Source organism: Hemicordylus capensis, chromosome 1, assembly GCF_027244095.1.
Source record: "Hemicordylus capensis ecotype Gifberg chromosome 1, rHemCap1.1.pri, whole genome shotgun sequence".
Lineage (NCBI taxonomy): Eukaryota > Metazoa > Chordata > Lepidosauria > Squamata > Cordylidae > Hemicordylus > Hemicordylus capensis.
Genome location: NC_069657.1, coordinates 138176077 through 138200056, shown reverse-complemented (window position 1 = coordinate 138200056; position 23980 = coordinate 138176077). Strand labels below are relative to the sequence as shown.

General features: G+C 41.7%; 1 protein-coding gene across 1 annotated transcript; it reads right to left on the bottom strand.

Annotated features, from left to right (window-relative positions):
* Positions 1 to 136: 136 nt before the first annotated feature.
* On the bottom strand, positions 137 to 23831 carry SIRT3 (sirtuin 3). The gene is made up of 9 exons (XM_053279180.1): positions 23644 to 23831; positions 19928 to 20024; positions 18611 to 18794; positions 16076 to 16276; positions 12830 to 13062; positions 12611 to 12711; positions 12118 to 12279; positions 10848 to 11057; positions 137 to 7087 (listed from the first exon to the last, which is right to left on the bottom strand). Exons 2-9 carry the CDS (start codon positions 20001 to 20003, stop codon positions 7067 to 7069), a joined length of 1188 nt encoding a protein of 395 aa, XP_053135155.1. The 5' UTR covers positions 20004 to 20024; positions 23644 to 23831; the 3' UTR covers positions 137 to 7066.
* Positions 23832 to 23980: the final 149 nt, after the last annotated feature.

Below are 23980 nucleotides of genomic sequence, written 5' to 3'. Positions count from 1 at the left end.
GTGTGAACATTTTAAAAGCGGACCTGGGTGCAAGCCTCTCAAATGCATGATACAGATAGGAAGTGTACTGCTGTACCTGTGTTGAACATAATGTGTGAATAATTGTGATTGTGTACAGATCTGTATCTACAATGTACACTTTTATAATATTTATTTATTACATTTATACACACCCCTACACCTGGATCTCAAGGTAGTGTACACAACTGAAAATGATACATAACTCAATAAAAACAATTTTTAAATCATTTAAAAATTATAATTTTAACAAGTATTTTGAAAAATAGATCAAATACATACACTAACAATAACAAAATAAGAATATTACAACCAGCTGGATCATGACTAAGTCTTTTGTTGATGTGCTTTCACTGCTGCTACACAAAATTTAGCTATCATACAGGTTATGAAGTGGTTTGTAACTAAAAGCAATAAATTTGTCTGGATATCCTGACAGTAGAGGAGTGATATACCTTGTATGGGAGTCCTAATGAAAGGGGCAATAGAACAGAACATGTTATATTTTTCTACCCCCTCTGACCTGCATGGGCACGTTTGCTTCACTAGTGGCACTTTGGAGTACCTACCTTGCAGGAGTGCAGAAGGGAGCACGTTATGTCTGGCCCTAAAAACTCCTTCTGCAGCCTAGAGAAAGTAAGTGTTGTTAAATAGTTTGCTGGTTCCTAAACAGCATTTGCCACCCAACCCTGCACATTCCGAGACATCCCATTAACTTCATTTTGATGTTCTATATTTTCCACCCTATGCTGGTCTTGAACCGTAATAAAGATAATTGATTGCTATATTATTCACCCGCTGAAGGAATACTTGTTTGGCTTGTTCATATCCTAAAGAGATAAGGAGTTCTGTTGAAAGACCATATGAGAGTAGTTTCTTGGTGATTTCCGATTTCTATCTGGCTGGATGGATTATCATCCAGAAGAATTAATGGAATTATTCCAGATGGGGAAAACTGTACCTTAAGCCAATAATTGATTATGTGCTTCCAAACCCTCACCTCAATTTTGGGCATCGCGGTCTCCAGTCTGAGTGCTGCATCTAGGGGCAGTAAGAATTTTGTTTGCACTCTCTATATATCATCTCAATTGATAGAAATACCCACTTGTGCCCCATATAGGATTTGGCCCAGGGTTTTGGCCTCAAAAAGCTTCAGGGCTGCTGGAATTATTTCTCCTCCTTTTGTGTAAAAGAACCTCTTAATAGCCATTGAAGACCTTGAGGCTGTTCACGTGATATACTCAATATGGGACTTCCAGATCCCCATGGGGTGGAGAACTACTCCAAGGTAAAGGTACAGAGTGCCATCAAGTCGATTCCGACTCATGGCGCCCACAGAGCTCTGTGGTTTTCTTTGGTAGAAGGTATAATTCTATTTTCTTCAGCAATACATTTTTGTGATCTCTCTTTTTGTGAACATCATGATATTCAATTTATGAAAGTTAATAACCAACCTGTTCTTACAGCAATGGATTATAGCTCTTATGAGAGATGACTGCTGTGTCATCTGCATAGAAAAGTATAGGAATATCAGTGCCTGCAATTTTAGCAGGGTGGAAAGTTGGATTATCTAAGCTTGTGGCCATTGGATTGATGTAGCAATTAAACAAAGATGGCGCCAAGATACATCCCTGCTTAATCCTTTTATATGTGGGGATTATTTTTGAGAGTTGCCCTTGTGGGTTGCATCTCAGAGTGGTATTTTTTAAAGCTTCTGAATGAGGACAAGTAGACGTTTCTCGATAGATGTCTTTAAAAGTTTTTCTCAAAGAATCTTGAAATTGAATTGAAAGTGAATTTGAAGTCAAGGAAAGCCATGTATAGGGCAGAGTTGGCCTTATGGGTATATTTGTTTAATAAATGATGGAGCACAAAAATATGGTCAATAGTTGAGTGCTCAGACCTAAATCCCGCTTGCTCATCCCCAAGAACATCTTCAGATTCCAGCCACTCTTGGAACTTTTGATTTAAATGATTTGTACAGAGCTTGCTCACTACACTCAGACTAATAGGGCAATAATTGGCTGGATCACCCTTATTGTCCTTTTTACAAATAGAGACAATTATTGCTACTCCCTAATCCTTAGGGATGTGTGCTGTCTGGTCTATGTGTGTAAATAAGGACACTAGCAGAGGAACCCACCAGTTGGGGTTCACCTTGATTACCTCCAGAATGACAAGGTCACTACCTGGGGCCTTCCCCAGTTTCAGGGTGTCAATCAGACCACCCACCTCCCTTAGGGTTACTGCGGGCCAAACCGGTAACGAATCTATATCAAGATCATACCAGCTCCACCCTGGCTCAGTCTTGTTATAAGGATCTAAAATGTTCCTTCCAAACTGGTACAGGGACTTGGTTGATCAGGTTCAATGGGGTTTTACTAAAGCCTCTGGCTGTGATCCGCCAAGAGAGAGAAGAATCCTTCTCCTTAACTGATTGAATTAACAGCTGCAGGATGATTATTTTTTGTAAACTCTCTCTCTTAGCCTACTTTCCAGTAGGCTTATGAGATCACCTGGCATTCTGTGCGTATATCATCCATTGCCCCCCGCACCCCGTCAACTTTGCAACGCCTGGACCAATATAAACCAAATTAGGTACAATTGTAGGGACACCTCAACGGAGCAGTTTGTGATGATGTCATCCACCCCAATCCAAGATGGTGGGCATGTGGACGTTTGAGGCACGTTTGGGCTAACTTGTGGACAGTCTAAACCAGAGATTCTCAACGTTGGGTTCCCAGATGTTATTGGACTTCAACTCCCATAACCCCCAGCCCCAGTGGCCTTGGGTTGGGGATTATGGGAGTTGAAGTCCAATAACATCTGGGGACCCAACGTTGAGAATCCATGGTCTAAACTATTTGAACCAAATTTGCTACAGCTAAATGGACACAGTGATGCCCCAATAGTGTAGTTTGTGATGTCACCCACCCCAATCCAAGATGGCAGATGCATACACTTTTGAGGCACAAGTGCACTAACTTGAGGACTGTCTAACCAATTTGAACCAAATTTGGAACAGCTGTAGTGAGTGACAGACAGGCACACCTCAATGGTGCAGTTTGTAATGATGACATCCACCCTGATCCAATACAGTGGACACATGAACATTTGAGGCACAAGAGATCTAACTTGTGGACCTTTTTGCACCAGATTTAGTCCAGATGTAGAGACAGTGAAAGGAAACTAGGCTGATTAGTTCTTAATAGAACTTGTCTCCTTTATGAGAGTCTTATTGTTTTTTAAGTTTTGATAACTCTTGTGGAGAAACAGTCGGAGAGTGTTGCTTATAGGCTTTGAAGCCAGCAACACATCTCTTTCTGAGCTCCACACATTCCTAGTCAAACCATTCCTGTGATCTACTGCCCTGTCGGGGTGATTTATGTATTTATTAATCAAATTTGTACACTGCCCCAGACTTTTGTCTCTTGGCAGTTAAAAACAGACAAGTTAAAATATATACAAAAATTTAAAACAATTTAACAATTTAAAAATCACCTACAAATTAAAACCTTAAAATGATTTGTCGTTTTTCCTGTGATGTAAAAGCTCTGCAATTGACTAAGATGGTTGTACTGATCAACCTGTCCTATTAAAGTTGAACTAGCTGAACTCGCACAGAGCATCTGTGCAGTAGTTTACTTATTTTTAGGGGTTTAGTTGGAATAATTTGATTGGTTAGTTGTTTCTTGTACACTCCCCCCTGCCTCCTGCCCCAGTCTCTTTTCCTGCCCTCCCTCCTCATGCCCCTGTCTCTCTTCCTGACCTCCCTCACCCCACCTCCTTCCCCAGTCTCACTTCTTGCCCTCCCTCCCTGTTCCCCTCCTGACCTGGCCTCCACCGCCAGCCGCCTGTCTGCTTCCCCAAGCAGCCAGCTGCCTTGCCGCCAGCTTCCCCAAACGGCCCACCACTCTTGAGTCGCGAGTGGTGTAAGTGCTGTGGCTGGGCCCGCCGCTGCCTTCCTTCCGCGGCCGGGCCCACCGCCTTGCCACCAGAAGACCAATCCTGGGTGTGCCTCAGCCTATCAGGCACCTCCGTCACCCAGCCAATCAGCTGGGCGCCGGGATGCACATTCTAAAGGCGCACCCAGGAGGATTAAATATATAGTTGGATTTCTAGTATAGGTGGCGGGTTTCACCAGTCAGATGAAGCTTTAGCACATCTCTCATTCCATCTGACTCTCATAGCAAGATCACTTTCCTCTAAGGTCAGGGCGTACCTTTCTTTGTCTAAGGTGTTCATTAGGGAGCAACATTCCTAAGATCAATGGAAAATGGTCACTATCTAAGCAGGGCTCAACCACCATGTTCACCAAAAAAGTGGATAAGTTACAAGACACAAGCCAATAATCTACTGTAGAACGTCGTCCCCCTCTCCAGAAAGTGACATGCACAAGGCAACGGGCAAATGTACTTTTTATTAGATACTCTGTAGCCATGTCAGCAATGTTGGGAGTGGGGGATTGACTTCTAGCAGGATTAGCACAAAAAATATAGAATGATTCCTTAAGGTTTCTCATTTTAAATCTGTAGGAGCAGGAACTCATTTTATAATGCTCACTTGTAATGGGACAAGCTTCCTTGATATCCAAAATGGTGTTAAATGGTTCATATAAGCACATCTTCTGGCCTGTGAATTAGCTGGTGCTCTACAGTATACAATAACAAATGCATACTTCTGCTTTTCATTGAGTTGGTGATTGAGATATCTCATTTGAATAGCTTATCCTAAATTCAAGAGCTTTCTGCTCCAATATTTGAATCACACATTCAGATAAACAAATCTGTTCATTTAAACGTGCAGTCACAAGCTAAAAGCTCCTTGGCTGCAAATAACTGCTTTAGAGATTTTTTTTTTCCTGATGTAGCCTGAGGTAGATGGCAATTGGAGATAAATCAATAGATCTGTTCCAATTGGGGACTGGGAATTCCTTCAATTTCTGTGTGTTGCACAGAGGCCAAGTAATCCCAGGTGTTCATAGCTATTACAGCCCAATCCTACAAGGTTCTACTTGGACATAAGAACAGGTAGCCCTTATGAGGGTTCCATTCTTGCCTACAGGTGCAAATATGGAAACTGTGCTGGGAATCTAGGGGTTAGGTTCCTACACATACAGAGTAGGAGAACCATAAATAAGAGGAAATTTATTCCACCTTGCTCTCCAGATTTCTAGCACTGCCCCTGCCGACCCCAAATCCTTTCAATTTTCACAAGTCATGGGGGGAAAGAGCCGCAGAATGGCTCTGTGCTGTTAAATGGTGGCTGGTACGGACATCTGAAGTCATTTCAGGGTCATTATCAGCCACTCAAAACTGAACAGGCAAAGTTTAGCCTATTTTTATACCACTGATAAACTGGGTCTCTTAAGACCTGTCCACGGATATGTAAACCACGCTTGTTGAAACCATGGATAAAGAGGGCCACTGTACTACTATATTCATTGGGGCTTGCTCCCAGGTAAGTGTGCATAGAATTGCAGCCTTAATGTGTTTGTTATAGCAATAGCAGCAATAGCACTTACATTTATATACCGCTCTATAGCCGGAGCTCTCTAAGCGGTTTACAATGATTTAGCATATTGCCCCCAACATTCTGGGTACTCATTTTACCGACCTCGGAAGGATGGAAGGCTGAGTCAACCTTGAGCCCCTGGTCAGGATTGAACTTGTAACCTTCTGGTTACAGGGCGGCAGTTTTACCACTGCGCCACCAGGCACAACACTTAACATTTAGCAATGCATGATGGGCATGTACCTAGAGGTGAGATTATGTATGGAAGCTTTGCATCTATTTTTATGAATTTAGAATCTGTTTTATTGTATTATTATAATAAAAATATTTTGCATGTAACTTTTGCACCCTGACCCAGTGATACAGAAGCCCTACTTAGATACTCTTAACAGTGCCAGTCAGGAGGTAGTTTCTCTCCCACCACTCCCATTCCAGTGGATTGGTGTTACATACATACGTACTCAATCTCAGTTGATAGGGATATGGTTGGATTAGAACTTTGGTGTTTCTCACTCTATATCAATAGTAGTGATTTGAATAATCCTAATCTACCAATACTACATTAGCAATAATGTCACTGTTTCTGGGGTTGATGTAGGGCGGAATTACCAATGACACATTCTTAAGCACTGGAAATTAACTTCCATGTACTAATCAACTATTTCATTATGAAAGAAGCAGCCCTGGACTCCAGATGAACAAATAAAAACTTATAATTCACTGATGTTCAATATGTCTGCAGAAATTTCACAGATACTGTGAGAAGGTTGGACCAATATTAGGATAGAATAGTGTCTTATGTGACGGTTAACTGAAGGATAACCCAAGGGCAAAAATTAGAAATTCCAACAAATATGGGGAAATTTGTGAACAGAGATGTTAGATTATAGAAGCTTCATCAAAGGTGCTTTTATTTTGATTGACAGTTATTGCTATTGAGTAAACATTAATTAAAATTCAAATAGCAGCTTCAACACATCTTTTGCATTGTTTTTTGCTAGAAGTGTTCCCATGCTATGTAAATGATAAAAGGCAAATTAACACACATTATTTTAAAAAGAAGGCTGCATCACCAAAGTCCTTGAACAAATGAGGAGAATCAGGATTCAGCTTCATTGTGAATTGTGATGCTATTCCACCTAAGGCTGCTCCTGAAATATCACATGATCAGTGAGATCTTTTCAGCACTCAAAATAATCCAAGAAGAAATGGGAGACACCTCTAATAGGAGGTAGCAGCTGTGCTGAACTTCCCTGTCTCCTACATGAGGTCTATAACCTCTCCTTAGGCAAATGCCAATCACAACCCATCATGTGACTGCCATTTTGTTAGAGCCTTAAACATCTGGCACCTGGAAGACACTCCAATGTAACTAAAGTGGCTCTTCAGATAAATCTGAGTTCTCGGTTGCTGCTATCTAGAGGGAGAGCATTTTCTCCTTAAGTCGTCATCTTGTTAACTGGAACACTTGGCTGGGGTGAGTCTTGCTCCTTTTGGAAGTAAACATTGTTTCCAGCAGCAAAGGTCAGATTTCTTATTTGACTTTTTCATCCAGCTAAAAATAGAAAGAACATACAGTACATTGCTTTGCTGGTGATGCTTTGTTCCAAAGTACACCAGTTCAATGGCTGATAGTGACAGAAGCCAAAAAGTGACAGCAGAGAGAGATGAAGTGTTGGCATTAATAGTTAAATGCAAACATACTACTGCTGAGTTATCAGCAGTACATCAGAAAAAAGTATCGGCTGTAATGTCCCTTCCGTACAGATTGCTAAATGAATCTAGTACAAACATATCTCCTTGGCAATCTCAGATCATAACAGCTAGAGTTGAGGGAAACAGAGGAAAGGAGAGCTGGCCTTGTGGTAACAAGCATACCTTGTCCCATTGGCTAAGCAGGGTCCATCCTGGTTTGCATCTGAATGGGAGACTATGTGTGAACACTGTAAGATATTCCCTTTAGGGGATGGGGCCGACCACTAGGGGAAAGCACTTGCATGCAGAAGATTCCAAGTTCCCTCCCTAGCATCTCCAAGATAGGGCTGAGAGAGACTCCTGCCTGCAACCTTGGAGAAGCTGCTGCCAGTCTGTGTAGACAGTATTGAGCTAGGTGGACCAATGGTCTGACTCAGTATAAGGCAACTTCCTATCCTATGTTCCTATAGGCACAAAGTCAGCAAGCTGACATCATGGATTCTTGTTTCAACCCTCCCTCCCAAACACAGGGCTGACTTTTCCACAATTATAAACCAGATTATTTAAATAAATAGTCACAATTTGCATTAGTACTGTTTGCTCAGAAGTTGTCATGCCCTGAAAATAATTATAAAAGGGATGGTTTTCCACAAAAGTGTGTCTCTAACTTTTAAACACCAGACTCCCTTGAGAGACAGGATTGAAACACATTGAGAATTAAAAATTCCTGTATTTCCCCCACCACCACCACCACCACAGTTCTTGGGTTCCTTTCATTGCTGCTGACGGTTTTCCAACCACAACTCAACCTGCTGAGGCTATTTCTCCATTACCCCAAAGCTACTGTGATGGTTCATCACACTTCCTTGTAGGATTATTCCAGGTATCTGTCTGGACCTAGCAGAGGGGATAGTGCCACTGTCTCCAAAATGCAGTTCTGTTTACCATAGGTGCCTACATGACGCTGTCTGAGCCATCAGATCAGCATCACAGACCCTGCTTTATGCCTCTGAGATATATGACAGGCTTCAGAGCAGGGCCAATTCAGTGGCAGCACCATATCTGTGCAACTATCTCCCAATGGCATCTAAAGACTTTCTTCTTTCATCGGCCCTTTTTTGAGACCAGTGACTTTTTATGCCATTGCTGCCTCTGTACTGGTTTTCTTTGTGCTGCAATTGGGTATTGTGTTAATTGTTCATTGCAAGTCATCGTGTGCTTGTTTCAATATGGAAAAGTAGAATAGAAAAGGGTTGAAAATGGGCCACTGTCAAAGCATCTCTTTTTCCTTTCTAAGTAATAGTTCTAAGACTCTACAGCTGTACTATGGAAGCTGCATGTGGGCTCTCTGTATTCCATCTAACCTTTTAGAAGCCAGTTAAACACTTATTTTGCCAGGTAATATTTGGCATTAGCTATTGGTGTGAACTTGGACCTGAAATTCTATCCCTGGTGGTTTTATAATCCCAGTGGCAGGGAGCAAGTAAACCCAGATGGCAACATTGAGGTATGAAAAAAAATATTTTGAAGCTATATATGTGTAGGATTGAAGATCCTAGGCATCAAGTTTAAATGTTTAACCAGGCTTTTAGGTAATTTCAAGTAGTTTTAAATGATTTTAAAATGTCTTATTTTTGTGTTAAGTTGTATTTTAACCTGTGAAACTACCTTGAGACACTTGTTTTGGCGGTATATACATGTGTTAAATGAACAGAGTCAGAATTACAGAAGCAACAGCCTAGAATCCAAACTCTAAAATATGCTTGACACAGTCCAGAGCTTTTCAGACATGCTCAGAACTTATCACAGCTTCCAGGCTCTATACTCTGATCAAAAGAAATATGATATCTTATGAGCAGAGGTGGTTATGAATGGAGAGGACATCTAAGCACACAGATTTCCTTTTATAGTGAGAAAGGCCTTTGTCTTTGGATCACAGCATTTATGTGGAAGAATCCAGCATCTATAAAGGTTGAGCAAATATTTTAAGATCGAATTCCCTACGTAACCTTATCTTATGCCAAACTATTTTGTTTTAAGGCAACCTAATTTTTTTAAAAAAGTTTCTGTATTGACTACAGAAAAGCCTTCGATTGCGTTGCCCATGTCAAGCTATGGAATATCCTTAGGAAAATTGGCATCCCAGAACATCTCATTGTTCTCATGGGAAACTGTACAGAGGACAGGAAGCCACAGTCCAGACAGAACATGATGAAACAGACTGTTTCCAGATCGGCAAAGGAGTAAGACAAGGCTGTTTACAGTCTCCCTCTTTATTCAATTTTTATGGTGAATATATACTGAGAGAATCTGGATTGGAAGATGAGCGTGGTTTAAGGTGGAGGAAGGAACATCAATAACCTGTGCTACGCTGATGACACCACTCTGATAGCTGAGAATGTGGATGATCTGCAAGCTCTAGTAATGAAAGTCAAGGAGCACAGTGAAAAAATGTGGTTAGAGTGTTAGACTAGGACCAGGAAGACCAAATCCCCATTCAGCCATGAAACTCAGTGGGTGACTCTGGGTCAGTCATGTATCTCTCAGCCTAACCTACCTCACAGGGTTGTTGTGAGGATAAAAATAACCATGTACACCACTCTTGAGCTCCTCGGAGGAAGAGGAAGATAGGAGTTCAAAAAATAACAATAATAAATAAATGTAAAGAAGACTAAATTAATGACAACTGGTACAGCAACCAGCCTCAGAATTAACAACGAAGACATGGAAGTGGTGGATAGCTTCTGCCTTTTAGGATCAACTGTCAACAATAAAGGATCCAGCAGTCAAGAAATACGCTGCAGACTAGCACTTGGTAGGGTTGCAATGGAGGCCTTGGAAAGGATAATAGATACCATAACTTGTCTACACCTACAAAGATTAGAATAGTTCAGACAATGGTTTTCCCCATGACACTCTATGGATGTGAAAGCTGGACTTTGAAGCAGCAAGGTAGAAAAAGCATTGACGCTTTTGAACTTTGGTGTTGAAGAAGACTTTTGAGGATAACATGGACAGCCAGGAAAACAAACAAATGGATCGTAGAACAAATCAATCCAGAATTTCCACTCGAGGCACAAATGACCAGGCTCCAACTATCATACTTTGGACACATTATGCGAAGATCCAGCTCCCTTGAGAAGTACATAATGCTGGGAAAAGTTGAAGGAAAGAGAAGAAGAGGACGACCAGCAGCAAGGTGGATGGCCTCGATTACAACAGTAATGAATGCACCACAGAGAGACCTTAAAGGCCCAGTTGAAGACAGATCATCCTGGAGAGACTCTTATCTATGTGGTCGCTAAGAGCAGACACTGACTTGACGGCACTTAATCAGTCAGAACTAAAGTTAAATGTGGAGCTGTTTCTGAACTAATCAAATGAGGCACATGACCATGGATTTATCTGGGATGGAACCTACACAAAGGGCACTGGGAAATATGTGATATGAACAATAGCATGCACTGATGGATAAAGAAGTCAATTTACATGGACTGTGCTATGTTGGATTTGGGTCATTCCTCTGGTTCTTTCCAGAAATTCTGCAATGCATTTGTGATTGTGAGAGGTTTTGCAAGAGGATGAAGGGCAAGGTTTGCAAATCAAGCAAGCTTCCATACCTTTTCTGTTTCTTTCTTGATTAGTTTCTGCAACTCATCTTTCCAACCCAACAGTTCCACCACCTTCTTCACTCCACTGATCACATCTCCCAGTTCAGCCACGTCATTGTACCGTGGCTGATATGCAAACGGCCCCACCAGATCCCGATTGATCAGGACACGTGGAACAGAGCTGCGGACTGCACCTGCCAAGCTGGCAAAAGGCTCCACCTAAAATCAAACACCAGGAGAAAAAGAGAAGGGTTGCATCTGTCCCCAAAAAACACATAGCACTTTGCTGCCTGAGTGAGTCAAATGAGAGGGCATCAAATGCTTGACTTTTCTATACTCTGTTAACTTCTCAAAACATTTCACACATACATTATTTCAGTAATCCTTACAGGAAGGCCAATATCATCCCTGTAAACAGAGGGGCTTAAAGATGGGAAACAATTTATTGCTCAAAGCCATCCAGTGAGTTCAAGGCTGAGCTGACATCTGAACCTTCCTGTCTCATAGCTCAGACTCTCTGGTATTACATTATGCCAGCCATAAAGCTCACTGGCTCTTCTTCTGAAGTGTTAGTTAACAAGGAACATTCCAGCAGCTTACATGGCTCTTGCTAAGGAGCAGCACACATGGCTCTTGCTGAGGGCATCAGATGTGACAATTCAGCTCTTCCACTGTCTACAGTAAATGAATCTGCCAGACCAGTAAGATGAGGGCCTCTTGCATGTGTGGCCTTCAGGTGAGGTTCGTTTGGCAGTCACATGGGGGTAGGGCCTTCTCTGTGGTGGTTTGCTTCCTCTGGAGCTCCCTAACTAGGGAGGTGTGGTTTGCCCGCTCCCTCCTTTATTTCAGAGGTCCTGTGAAGATGCAGGTTGCACACTGGACTTCCCAGCATGAGTGCAGGGATAATCATGTCCACAGGAAAAGCTACGTGCACTTCCAACGGTTCTGGCTTTGCAAAACGGTCAGGTGGATGCATGAGCCTCCACGTTCTAGCATGTCATGTGCTAAAGTCATCTTTATTTGTGTTCTGTCACTGAGGGATTACTGTACTCATTTGCCAATTTTTCTTACATTACTATGCACTCAAAATCTCTTCTTAGATATCAGTGGCCTGTGTTTCCTATCTCAGATGCCCTAAGATGTGTTTGATCCCTGAATAGCCACCCTCCCTTTTCCTTTGGATCCTCATTGCTCACTCTGTACTGTCCAGTAGCCCTGAACCATCTGTGTCTCAATAACCCAGCTCTGATTCTCTTCCCATCTTTCTGATAGTCCAGACCTCAAGGGAGGTTCCAACGATGAAGAGCAGATCTGCCATAGGAAAATCTGTCACATGCAAGAAGAACCGATGAGGGAGATCCTCCCCAAAGAACACAATGTCAGGCTTGACTATTCCAGTACACACAGGACATCTGGGGATCTTGTCAGCCATCACATCCCCCTGAAATGAAATCAAAGGTAACGGGATATATGCACATCTCAGTTTAAGTACAAGCCCTAGTCTCTCACAACATTTAATGTAAACCGCCCTGAGCCTTTTGGAAAGGCGGTATAAAAGTTTTAATTAATTAATTAATTAATTAGTCTAACTAACTAACTTCATCTGTAATTAAAAAGGACTTTCCCTGGATCCTAATCATTGCACACACTAATGATAGCAAAAACCCTGTGCGCTCTCTAAAACAAGGGTCTTGGTACCCAAGTGCAACATAACAAACATCCTCTTGGAATATGTGGGATATTCCTGAGACTGGGCATCTGCTGAGACTCACCCTGAAGTCTTCACCAGCATATGTTCTTCGACAGACAGTACATGTAGAAGAAGCAAATGTGCCATGAGCCTCCACAAGTTTATCTGGAGGGATCCCAGCAACTAGAACACAAGAGGCAGAGAGAAGATCAGGCCAAAGTCAGTAAATGATACCATCCCACCGCGCAAAACCTCACTGAGTTTGACACTTGCCCCAGCTTCTCTCTCCTCTGGGACTTACCTCTTTCTAGCCCATCAATGTTCTGTGTGTACAGACGCAGAAGAAGCCCTTTGTCAAGCAAAAGTCTGAGGAAGTAGTGGGCATAATTGGGCCTGTAATTGCCAGGGTACAACTCCTTTGCCAACATGAAGAAAGGCTTAGGATTGTGGAAGAAATAGCTAAGCTCAAATATGGCTTCTGGATAGGGAATATTATACTGCTGGAGGTTATCGTAGAGGCCACTGCCAGGGGATCTGTAGAGAGAAGAGGGGATGAAAACCAGGATGTGAATGTGCCAGGAGAACCAAACCATTGCAAGGCATCTCCTGGGTGCTTTCCAGATTAGACCCTGCAAAGGGGTCATGTATCTTGGAAGTGTGCTTCCACACTTCCTGCGTTGTGACACCACAGTCCCTACGCAGACAGCAGGGTGCCGTTCACATTTCCAATGCCTTGTTTCGAATTTAATCGCTGTGATATAGAGTTAGGACGTTGTATATCTGACATTAAAAAGTTGCTGTTTTTTCGGGTTGTTAGTTTCCATGAGACTGCTCCCCCTACTGTTTATGTTTTGAATGCAACTTGCCTGAACATTTTGCTGCAGTTGAGCAGCTAGGCTGGAATGAGCCCTGGCAGGATCAAACTGCTAGGGGGTTTATGTGGTAGTGTGTTCCCTTTTACAAGTTCACCTTTAAAAGGGAAATATGGACAAGAACAAAATTAGGAACACTGGCTGACATCCAAAGTTATTCAAACGTTACTCTAAAAGACTACTTAATTTCAGGGTTTTTTAAATAATTATTTTTATCATTTTATCTATAATACAAACAAAGAAACATAAAAAATAGAAAAGAAAAGAAAAACTAATCAAACAAAGCAATTACAGTGATTCTCATTACAATCTGTATACAACCACCTGAATTTTTTCCCCACCAGCATCTCCCTCCCCCTGCTTCTCCACTCTAAAAGATAAATGGCAGCAAAATTAAAAGAACTGATAGTAATAACAACAACAAAATTAGTGCACCTGCTATCTACACTGAGCAATCTGCATTAAATTTCTCTATAAAGAGAAGACGAATCTCGGATGAAGTACCAAACCCTGTGACATATTATAACTGGATAAATGGCTCCCATGTCTGGGGGAAAAAATCTTCAGATTTATTCTTAATATATGCAGTAATTTTAGCCATTGATGCATATTCCCAAAGTTTGAAATGCCAATCATCTAAAGTCAGAATAAGATTTGTTTTCCAACAGGAAGTGTGGACAATTCTTGCCACCGTTATCATATATAAAGACAGTTCAGTGTATCTTGCAGGAATATACAGTTTAGTAAAATTTAACATGAAAATTTGGGGGAGAAAAGAAAAATCTATATGTAAAATTTGCTGCCTCTTCAAATGTATTGTTTTCCAGAATTTTTGAGCTTTTTTTACATGTCCATCACATGATAAAAAGTACCTTTCTGTTGTGTGCATTTCCAGCATTCCCCAGGGTATTTATTGTCCATCTTTGAAATCATTACTGAGTAATGACTGAGATCATTACTGGACTGAAATCATTACTGGAGTAACACTTAATTTCAATAGGAATAGTCAGGAGTAATTTGGTCTGGATGTCAGCCACTGTTTCCCCAGAAAAGACTGGTATATCCTCCAGATGATAAATAATCTGTTATTCGACCATCTTCTGGTGATCTGGAGGGGGGCTTCAGGGATGGCTGCTTTTATAGTAATTGTAGGTATCCCCTTGTGGGCAATCAGCATTGGCAGGAGGGATTTAGATTGGGAGTATCCTGGGGGAGAAAGGGTACTATTTGCATCCCCCTTCAGCTGTTTTAAACTTTTATTATTATTGGAATATACAAATGTTTCCAAATATAGAATAAAAATTACGAATGAGATATATTTACAAAAATGAATAATACTTAATTTATAGAAATTAATATCTAAATTATATATAGTTTTCAAAAATCAATAGAAAGGGAACAGTTTTAAAGGTCTCTTAACCTTTAGAAATCACAGATCTCATAAAGTAGTGTCTAATTGAGCCACAGGAGTTGGGAGAAAGGAGAGTAGGAACTGTGACAGCTGCCACCCAAAAAAGGTTGAGACAGTAATTGATGGGCCTGCCTGGTAAAGAGGAATTCACAGAAGATTCATTTACTGGAGCATTTACTGCTTTGTTACTCAAGTGTCTAAGTTTTTGCCTCTGGTTCAAACAAGCAAATGGGAAAGCAGATAAAAGAAGCTTGGTCAAATAAACTAAAACTTTTCTATTCTCTGTTCCTGGGAAAGAAAGACCTTGGAATCATTATTTAGACACTGAGCACAATCAATTTTTTTAGGTCAAATTCAGGGGCACAATCTTGTTTAAAACATTATACACGTGGAATGAATGCACACATTACATTTTTAGAAGTGTCAGGCTACTCTAGAAGCACCCTTGTGCTTGGTCTTCTCATGATATAACTGGGGGGGGGGGATGATTGGACATTTGGAGCAGAAGCTGGCTGTGCATGTCATTGATTGGCTGGCACCATGTGATATCACCAACAAGCCTCCTACTGAAGCAGTTTTCCACTGATAAAAGATTCCTTTTTTTCACTTAAGAAGTAACAAATGAACGGATAAATGCAGAAACATTCATGCAATGCTTTAAACACTATTTTTAAAAGGCAGACACAGCCCACCTGAAGCATGGCAGGGAAGGCCAAGACTAATGACCAAATCAGCATTCTGTTTAGTGGGACACATGGTTGTCATTTCAGGTGGGAAAATTACACTTGATAGCAGCTAATGGATTCACTGTGCATTCTGCTTTTATGTTGCATCTGCCTTCACCCATTGGTTATTTTCCACAAAAGGACCAATGATGGATGTAAGAAGTCAAGTCAAGCAGCTACAGAACATATAGTGGCACATGGGTCATGTAGCACCATTTCTGGGTCTTACAATTTTTATGACATCTTTTTAATTCTTCTGCAGCAGAGATTACCAGCAAACTAAAGGGGCTGGCTCTAACATTAAACAAACAGGAGCCCAGTATGATGGCGCTTGGGGGTTGATAAATATTCTCATTCTTCCTAAAATGAGAACAGGGGTCCTAGACCATACTCCACTCCTGCTGCTTCTCTGTTTCTCAAGGTTGCTTCATATGATGTGAGCAGTAGGGTGGCCACTGAAAATTGCTTCTGCAAGGTAGAGACTCCTCTAGGGGACTGAGGGCAATGATTGTAGTCAGAAGCAGAAGCCATTGTGTTACCTGAAATCTGGGATGCCACTGGGGGTGCTGAGCCCTGCTCCAGTCATCACTACTACCCTTTGGCATTCTTTCTTCTGAATTAATTCTGCCACAGACTTCAGGGTGAGCTTCTCATTTCCACCAGTATTTCCCCCTTTGCTGGATCCAAAGAACATCGTTAGGGCAGTGGATACGGAAAAGGACCTGGTGGCTCCCTGGATCCTGCCAGCAACACAGCATACACACAACAGGTTACAAAGAAGCTTAAATATCTGGTCAAACAGTTTGATGAGTGGACTATTGAGAGAAAAAGAGTTTCCTGAAAGCCCAGTTCAGTTGGTACTTAACTCCAATCAGAAAACACATCTACAACCTGAATCAAAGTCAATGTTCAAAGTGCAAGTCAGAAGGAGCAGATATAGACCACATGATAGTGGAAATGCCCATTGACGGATGGTTTTTGTAACAATGCTTTGCAGAAAATAGTGGAAATAACTGGATATGTGTTCCCCAAAAACCCAAGAATATTTGTCTACTAATCTATTGGCAGAGTCTACATAGCAGCAAAATGGAAATTGCAGGGGACCGCATCCCTCCAGAATAGCCTTGAGAAAATCTGGCATACCACCCTCATGTCAAAACTGGCATATTATAATAAAGTATTAGAGGGATGTGAACAGGACAGATTTCTGGAGAGATGGCATCTACTTATAGGCTCCTGGAATAATAATATGCAGGATGAAGACTCTCGTAAGGTTTTCCTTTCTTTAGAGAGTTGTATAAAGCAGCATGAAGAGAAGCTAAAAGTTAATTTACATTTTTAAGCAAACTTCTAATGTTAATAAAGTTCTTATAATTTGTAACTGGTAATGTCTTTTTTTCCTTCCTTGTAACTCATAATTTTTGTGTTATGCATATTAAACTGATATCTTCTAATAAATAATAAAAATATAAAAATAACTTTGTTGAATGTTGTTGTAAGCCACCATAAAATCACATATGAAGAATGGCAGCATATAAAATCTTTAAAATAAATTTCATAATAATTTATTACAATGTTTAAAATTTACTTTCTTGGGTGCATAACAACAGTTAGCCAATTTATTTCTGTAATTAACATCACTATCAAATCTGCTGATGATTAAAATAGAGCTTTTAGATATGATTGTCTAACAAAGGATAAAATGTACTTCGACAACATTTGACCCATCAATTAACCAAATCTTTTTTGGTTAAATGTCCAGCCTTAATAATATCTCTAGTCTCTTATTGCTGGAGTTTAAGAATAAGATACAGGTTACTATATAGCAGCAGGTCCAACAAAAAGTACTGTTTCGCCAATTCTGGACATAATTCAAAGTTAAGCACATCGAAGCCTCAGATGACTTAAACAACTGAGTCAAACCACATGCTATGATCCCATCCCCACCCTTACTACAAGCAAAACATACCTTGGGGGATTTAAATTACTTCCTGGCCCTAAATGCAGCGATCAGGTAAACACTAGGCTTGATATAAGCCCCCATCCATTCAGCTTCTCCCAGAAAGAATATTCTTGTCTCTGGTACACTCCTCTCCACTACATTCAACATCTCACCTTCCTCCATGGCAATTTCTATTCCACTTATGCTTATTGGTTCTTGTAATTTTTAATGGCAAGTTTTCCAGGGTTCTTAGCATTATTTCAGATGTGGTGGTACTAATTTTGTTGGCTGACATGCAGCACAGCCTTATGAGGATGGAGCAAGAGCTCCATGCTTGCAAGGATCTAATCAACTAGCTGTGTATGAAGCCTGGCTTGCAGCCTAGCTGCATGGATAGGGAAGTAATGTTTTTGCACCTGTTTTTCCAAAGCAAATGTTTTTCCACCAGCAGTTCCTGATCCCTCTGCTCTCTTCTCTCTCACCCACTCTTTCCACATGTCACCAGATTAACTCTTCCTTTACCCCAGAGCTTGTCCTCCCTGGCATCATTGGCTGGCGTGCAGCACAGCCATACAAGGATCCCATAAACTAACTGCATGGGAGGCTTGGCTTGCAGCAGGAACTGGTGCAAGAACATTTGCTATGGGATTTTTTTTAAAGTGTTAAAACACTTATGGTAAGGGAGAAATGGATGGAATAAGAGACTGCAAAGGTAGAGGCTTTTAAAATGCTGTAAGCTGTCCTGGAATAAGAGACTGCAAAAGTAGAGACTTTTAAAATGTTGTAAGCTGTCCTAAGTCATTGATCCAGTTTGTGCAAGACAGGTCTCTCAATGACTCAGAGCCATGATAGCTCAATGGAAGTTCCATGTTCAAAGGCAGCACATCTTCTTGAATGTAAGGTGCTGGAGATGAACAACAGGGGATGGCCATTTTGCAGAGCCATCTGGCAGGGCTGCTACTGGAAACAAAATCCTAGACTAGATTACCTGATCCAGCAAAGGTGGCTCTTACAGGATAGGATGGATACATAAATAAATAAATAAGAGCCACACTGGGATTGTGAAGGAGGGTGCCAGAGTCCAAAGCCCAAAGGACAGGACTGAAAACACAAAAGAGAAATCGGACCATACCTAACTCCACAGGTGATTGCCATCTTTGCCATGCTGCCTTCTACGGTCCTCTGCAGCAAGTAGCTTCCATTAGGAGAGAGGAAGACAGGACCCAATGAAAGTGTGGGCAGATTTCTGTAGACTGTAGAACCAGAGGAGCTCCTGCAATGATGGCGCTGGACACAGATCCAGAGATGTCTCCATCCTAAAAGATATACTGTAATAATCACTTTCAAATTCACACCCTGACACAGTGAGTTAAAGGGAGTTTTTGCACACAAATGAAAAATTGCGTAAATAATTAACTGTAGATGTGCAGAAAGTGTCTACCATATGTTTGCCACATACAAAGTCATCAAAACAGATTATTGACCCAAAGAGAGGTCCGCAATCTATGTAAGACAAGTGAAGTAGGACGGAGAGGATACATATAGATAGCCAGAGGTTAATTTTTACTTGACTCACATAGCTACTGAGAGGATGCTAAAATTATAAACCATGCTGCATACTGAAAGTGTTCTACAAACAGTTAATAAGAGCATGGATATATGGATGTAAAACAGTACTCACTTTGAACTAGCTAACTAGGGAGGAGCCGAAGATCAGTGAAAGTGCACTTCTCTTTGCATGTAGAAGGTCACAGGTTCAATTCTTGGCATCCCTAGTTAAAGGATGCCAGGTAGTAGGGCTAAGAAAGACCTGTTTGCCTGAAATCTTGGAGAGCTGCTGCCATCACAGTAATTGTTACTGAGCTAGGGAGACCTACAGTTTACTCACTGTAAGGTAGCTTCCAATATCAGGCTTTCCTCATTACAGAAACAGTAGCAATTTTGACACATGGGGCTATAGCTCACTGGCAGAGCTTTTGCTTTGGATGATGCTGAAGATCCCAGGTTCAATTCCTGATATCTCCAAGTAAGGCTGGGAAGCATCCCTGCTTGAAACCTTGGAGAGTCACTGCCGGTCAGTGCAGAACACACCAGGCTAGACAGATCGATGGTCTAATTCATTATAAGGCAGCTTCCTATGTTCCACATCAGAACCCCCAAGCATCTCTTGCTTCCCAGATCACAGCCCTCCACATTCTATTTACTCTTCTCAAAATCTGGCATGTCCTTTCCAGATTATCCATAGCAGGGGCGTAACGAGGCTGGAGTGGGCCCAGAGACAAAATTTTAAAATGAGCCCCTCGCTGATACACACACACTCACTTCACATTTGACTTGCCTTTGGGGGCCCCCTCGAGGCATGGGGGTCCCCAGGCAGCCGCCTCCCCTTGCCTAATGGTAGTTACGCCCCTGATCCATAGTCTTTTGAACTGGTTCCTACTGTACTTACTTTTCAGTCCCTGAAAACTTGCTGCACAAAATATACGTCTTCCTGTGGAGACTCTGCAGTGTGACCTCCAATTCATTTCCCTTCAGTCAGCCTTGACCTGCATCAGAAAAAGCAAAAAGAATGTTTCTAGATCTGCTTCCATGCCGCTGACAAATAAATGCCAGTTCCGGTGAACCTTCGTTGTCAGTGAAGAAAATCTAGAGCATAGGGCAAAGCACTGCTCTGTTTACTTTCAGTGAGCTTGAGTCCGGCAGAACCGCTGAAAAGCTCTTTACCATAATGTTCCTAATAGCAGAGCCTATGTCAGCGCACACTAAAAACCTCCCATCTGGTGTTTTTGACCCTGACACAACCAGTATGGCAGTGAAATGTATCAATGCTTAAGCCATTACACTACAAAACAGCTTTTTGTACAAAACTTTCAGAACTGGCAATATCTTCTTTCTCCGCAGCTACAGGGAAAATGTAGGTCCTGCTGGATGTAATCTCAGATAATAAGAGTCACAGCGGCTTTAAAATGTGTTCCATTTGGTCTCTATTGCCATAATTGCCCAAGAACTATGACTTTATATTTCGTTCAAGAGACAACTCTTTCAAGAAAGTACTCTCCGCACACACTGAGGCAAAGCCTATTTCTATCATTCTAATCCCCATGTTTTTAGCGGCATCAATGTCCCTTGCACATCCTCAGCCACCACCTTATTCTGCTTTTTATTAATTATTTTTTTATTAACTGCAGAAGTGTCTATTTTCTGGCTTGAATAAAATTAAAATAGGTTCAGTTTATTTTACAGTTATGAAGACACTGGCTCACCAGACCGAGTTGAGTGAGCATACAAAATGAGCAAGCGGCATCTGTGTGGGTGTGGTGGCTGACATATGCCATGGACATTTTAGAAATCCTAGAACTAGAGTGGGTTGGGACCATAAGGCCACTTAATCCTACTCTCTTGCCAGAGTCTGTCCATTTGCTCCTTAAACATCATCAATCTCCAGGCCAACAACCCATGTACAAGCACACACTGCAGAACGATATACTGGAAAGCATCTTATTTCATACTCAGATACTACAAGTCCCAATCAGGAACTCTTTTCTGATTCCGTTCGAGTGCAACAGGCCCAACATCTGCTGCTGCATTCAAGGACCTCCCACACATCCAAAAACATCAAAACACACCAGTGATTGCCTGTTAAGGCACAAAGTATGAGTGCCTTCTTCCACCCATTCCCCCCTCCCCTGTGATCAGTTCTACCAGAACTACCAGAACTCAACTTATTTAGCATTCAGTGTACAGTGCAAATGCACATGTGTGCACCCGAGCACTCTTACAGACTGTCCTTGCTAGAGTGTTAAATATACATTTTTTAAAAAATGCAACATACTGTACAAATTGAGCTCCAACATACTGTGGCTGGCATCTTGACTAACACTGTGCTTGTGCGAGGCTAGCTAGCTGGACTAAGTGTGGAGCATGCATTCCAGATGAGTACTGTGCTAGTCTGTTGTTGTGCACTGCCCAGAGCTTTTGGATAGGGCAGTATAGAAATGTAATAAATAAATAAACAAACCATGCAAACATGTTTGTGCTTGCACAACAAGGGTGAACAACCTGTGGCACACCTCATATGTTTTGCCGGGAACTTTTGCACAAGAGGGCAATGATTTTGTGCAGCTACAGGATCTTCTTGCATTAGTTTTGTGCAACTTTGTTTGTCATTAGACAGGATGTCAGCCAGTGGATAACAATGAAAATCAGCAACAGTCTTAGCAACTATGTCAAAACATGAAAATTGCTATTGGAATTGAACAATACGCTGCAGCAGCAGGTATAAAGCTGCAACAGGCACACAGAGTGAGAAAGTAACCCAGCATCTACTGAACAGGTAGAATTTATGAAAAATGGCATGGCTTCAGTAGCATTTATTTTAACAAATAAAGATTATTATTATTATTATTATTAATTATTATTACAGATTTCTGACTGCAGATCAGTTGCATTCTCTCTAGTTTTATTACTACAGTGGTGTTAACAAAAAATTGAAGCCATAGGGAAACAGATGCTTGCCATTCACTTCCACATTCTACATCTGCAACATCAACTGGGGGCTGGCAGGGGGGAGACACTGACAACAAAATTGTCCAAAGTTTGAAGAATTCTCAATTTATTCACTGCTTATGTTGGCGGCAATGGTGCAGCTATAAGTGAATGTCCCTGGGCCTATGAGAAAAGGGAGGGCCCACTGACTGGAAAATAATCAGCTCTTTGCTCTCCCCTCCCACCTCCCTGACTTAGTGGCAAGCTGCTAACTCCTGATCAAAGTGCGGGAAGAAGCATGTAATACGATTTGCACAGGAGCAAGAGAAAGGTCAGCCACCTAATGGTGCTGCGGGGAAATGACTTGACTAGCAAGCCAAAGGTTGCTGGATTGAATCCCCACTGGTATGTTTCCCAGACTATGGGAAACACCTATATCAGGCAGCAGCGATATAGGAAGATGCATCACCTCATACTGTGTGGGAGATGGCAATGGTAAACCCCTCTTGTATTCTACCAAAGACAACTACAAGCCTCTTTGGTTGCCAGTAATCGACACTGACTCAATGGCACACTTTAAGAGAAAGGGCATGCCAAGAATGTTTTGCTTTTCACCATGTCCATATAGTACTTCTACAGCAAAGACATAGGTCGGGGGAGAAGACGACAACCCAGAGGAACATTTTCACTTCTTTTCCCAGGGTCCACTTCAAACTTGCTACAGCCCTGGCTGGCAACACAAGCAAAACAGAGTACAAACAACACAGCAGATGTTGCACACATGAAGTTACCAGACAAAAATTAAACACCCCTAAATAATGGTATATACTATAATTTTTCCAATGACTAAGGAAAATGCCCACCTATTGAATGATATATCAGTTTCCATCCCCTCTGTCAGCTATATTAATCTGCTCTACTCAATGTCAAAGCTCTTTTCAGCCTGACACATGAAGCAGTTCTTTAGATGTAGCAATTTAGATGTTTAGCTTTAAAAGGTAAAGTGTGCCGTCAAGTCGATTTTGACTCCAGGTGCCCACAAAGCCCTGTGGTTCTTTTTGGTAGAATACAGGAGGGATTTACCATTGCTTCCTCCCATGCAGTATGTGATGATCAAACTGGCAACCTTCCGCTTGTTAGTCAAGCATTTCCCCGTTGCGCCACTTAAGGTGGCTGTTTAGCTTTAGCTAATGTTATTATTTTCTTTGTAGCCACACACAGATTTTCAATAAGTGTTATACAACTATCAGGAAATTTAAAATAACATATCAATATCACGAAATGAATGAGACACCAATATAATAATGTTATCTAATAAATAACACAAAGCACTTTCCTCCAACAGCTAATAGGATTAATACCATAAATTCTATTAAGTCTTCCTGAAATAATGTACCACTTAGAAAAGTACATTTTTACTTTTCTCCCTCAAAAATGCAAATATAGTGAAAGATGGGGTGGGGTCTACTGAAACACATGGGCCCAGCCCTCCTGTAACCTCCCCGACCCAAGTTCATCCCATCCTTTCCTTGCATGCACTTTTTCCTAAGGTTCCTTCCACAGTTAGTTAACAAGATGTTCATTGCCATCTTTTCGCTCCAGACTGGCTGTCCCCTTGTAGTTAAGGGAACCCTTCCAAGGGCAGATAGTTAAGAGCCATTCTTATACGCTGACACACACAAATAAGACGGAAACTGTGCCAAGGAAAACGATGATGACGCTCCTGTGTGCCCCGATATAATAATGACGATGTTTTCACGTAGGGGCAATTTTCATTCAGTCGAGGTGCTCTCGCTTATTGTTCCCGTGACGTGAAGCGGCGCTGAGTGACAGGAGGCGTTCGGAGTCGGGCGCTCCCCCATTCCGAGAGTATGAGCGGTACTGCGCGAGGGGCAGATAAACCACTAAGGGGCTGGAAGGTGACACTCGGAGCCTACAGGGGGCGCCACAAGGGTGCGGGGAAACTTGGAACGCTGGCAGCTCCACTCTGCCGCTCTGTTGCAAAGTCGAGGCCTTT

Excerpts from the sequence above, each read along its gene's own strand:
- SIRT3 (XM_053279180.1), bottom strand. The coding sequence starts at position 20,003 with ATGAATTGGAGGTCACACTGCAGAGTCTCCACAGGAAGACGTATATTT. Across the intron at positions 18,795-19,927 it reads AAGTTTTCAGGGACTGAAAA|GATGGAGACATCTCTGGATC; the intron begins GTAAGTACAGTA and ends TATATCTTTTAG. Across the intron at positions 12,280-12,610 it reads ATGCTGGTGAAGACTTCAGG|GGGGATGTGATGGCTGACAA; the intron begins GTGAGTCTCAGC and ends ATTTCATTTCAG.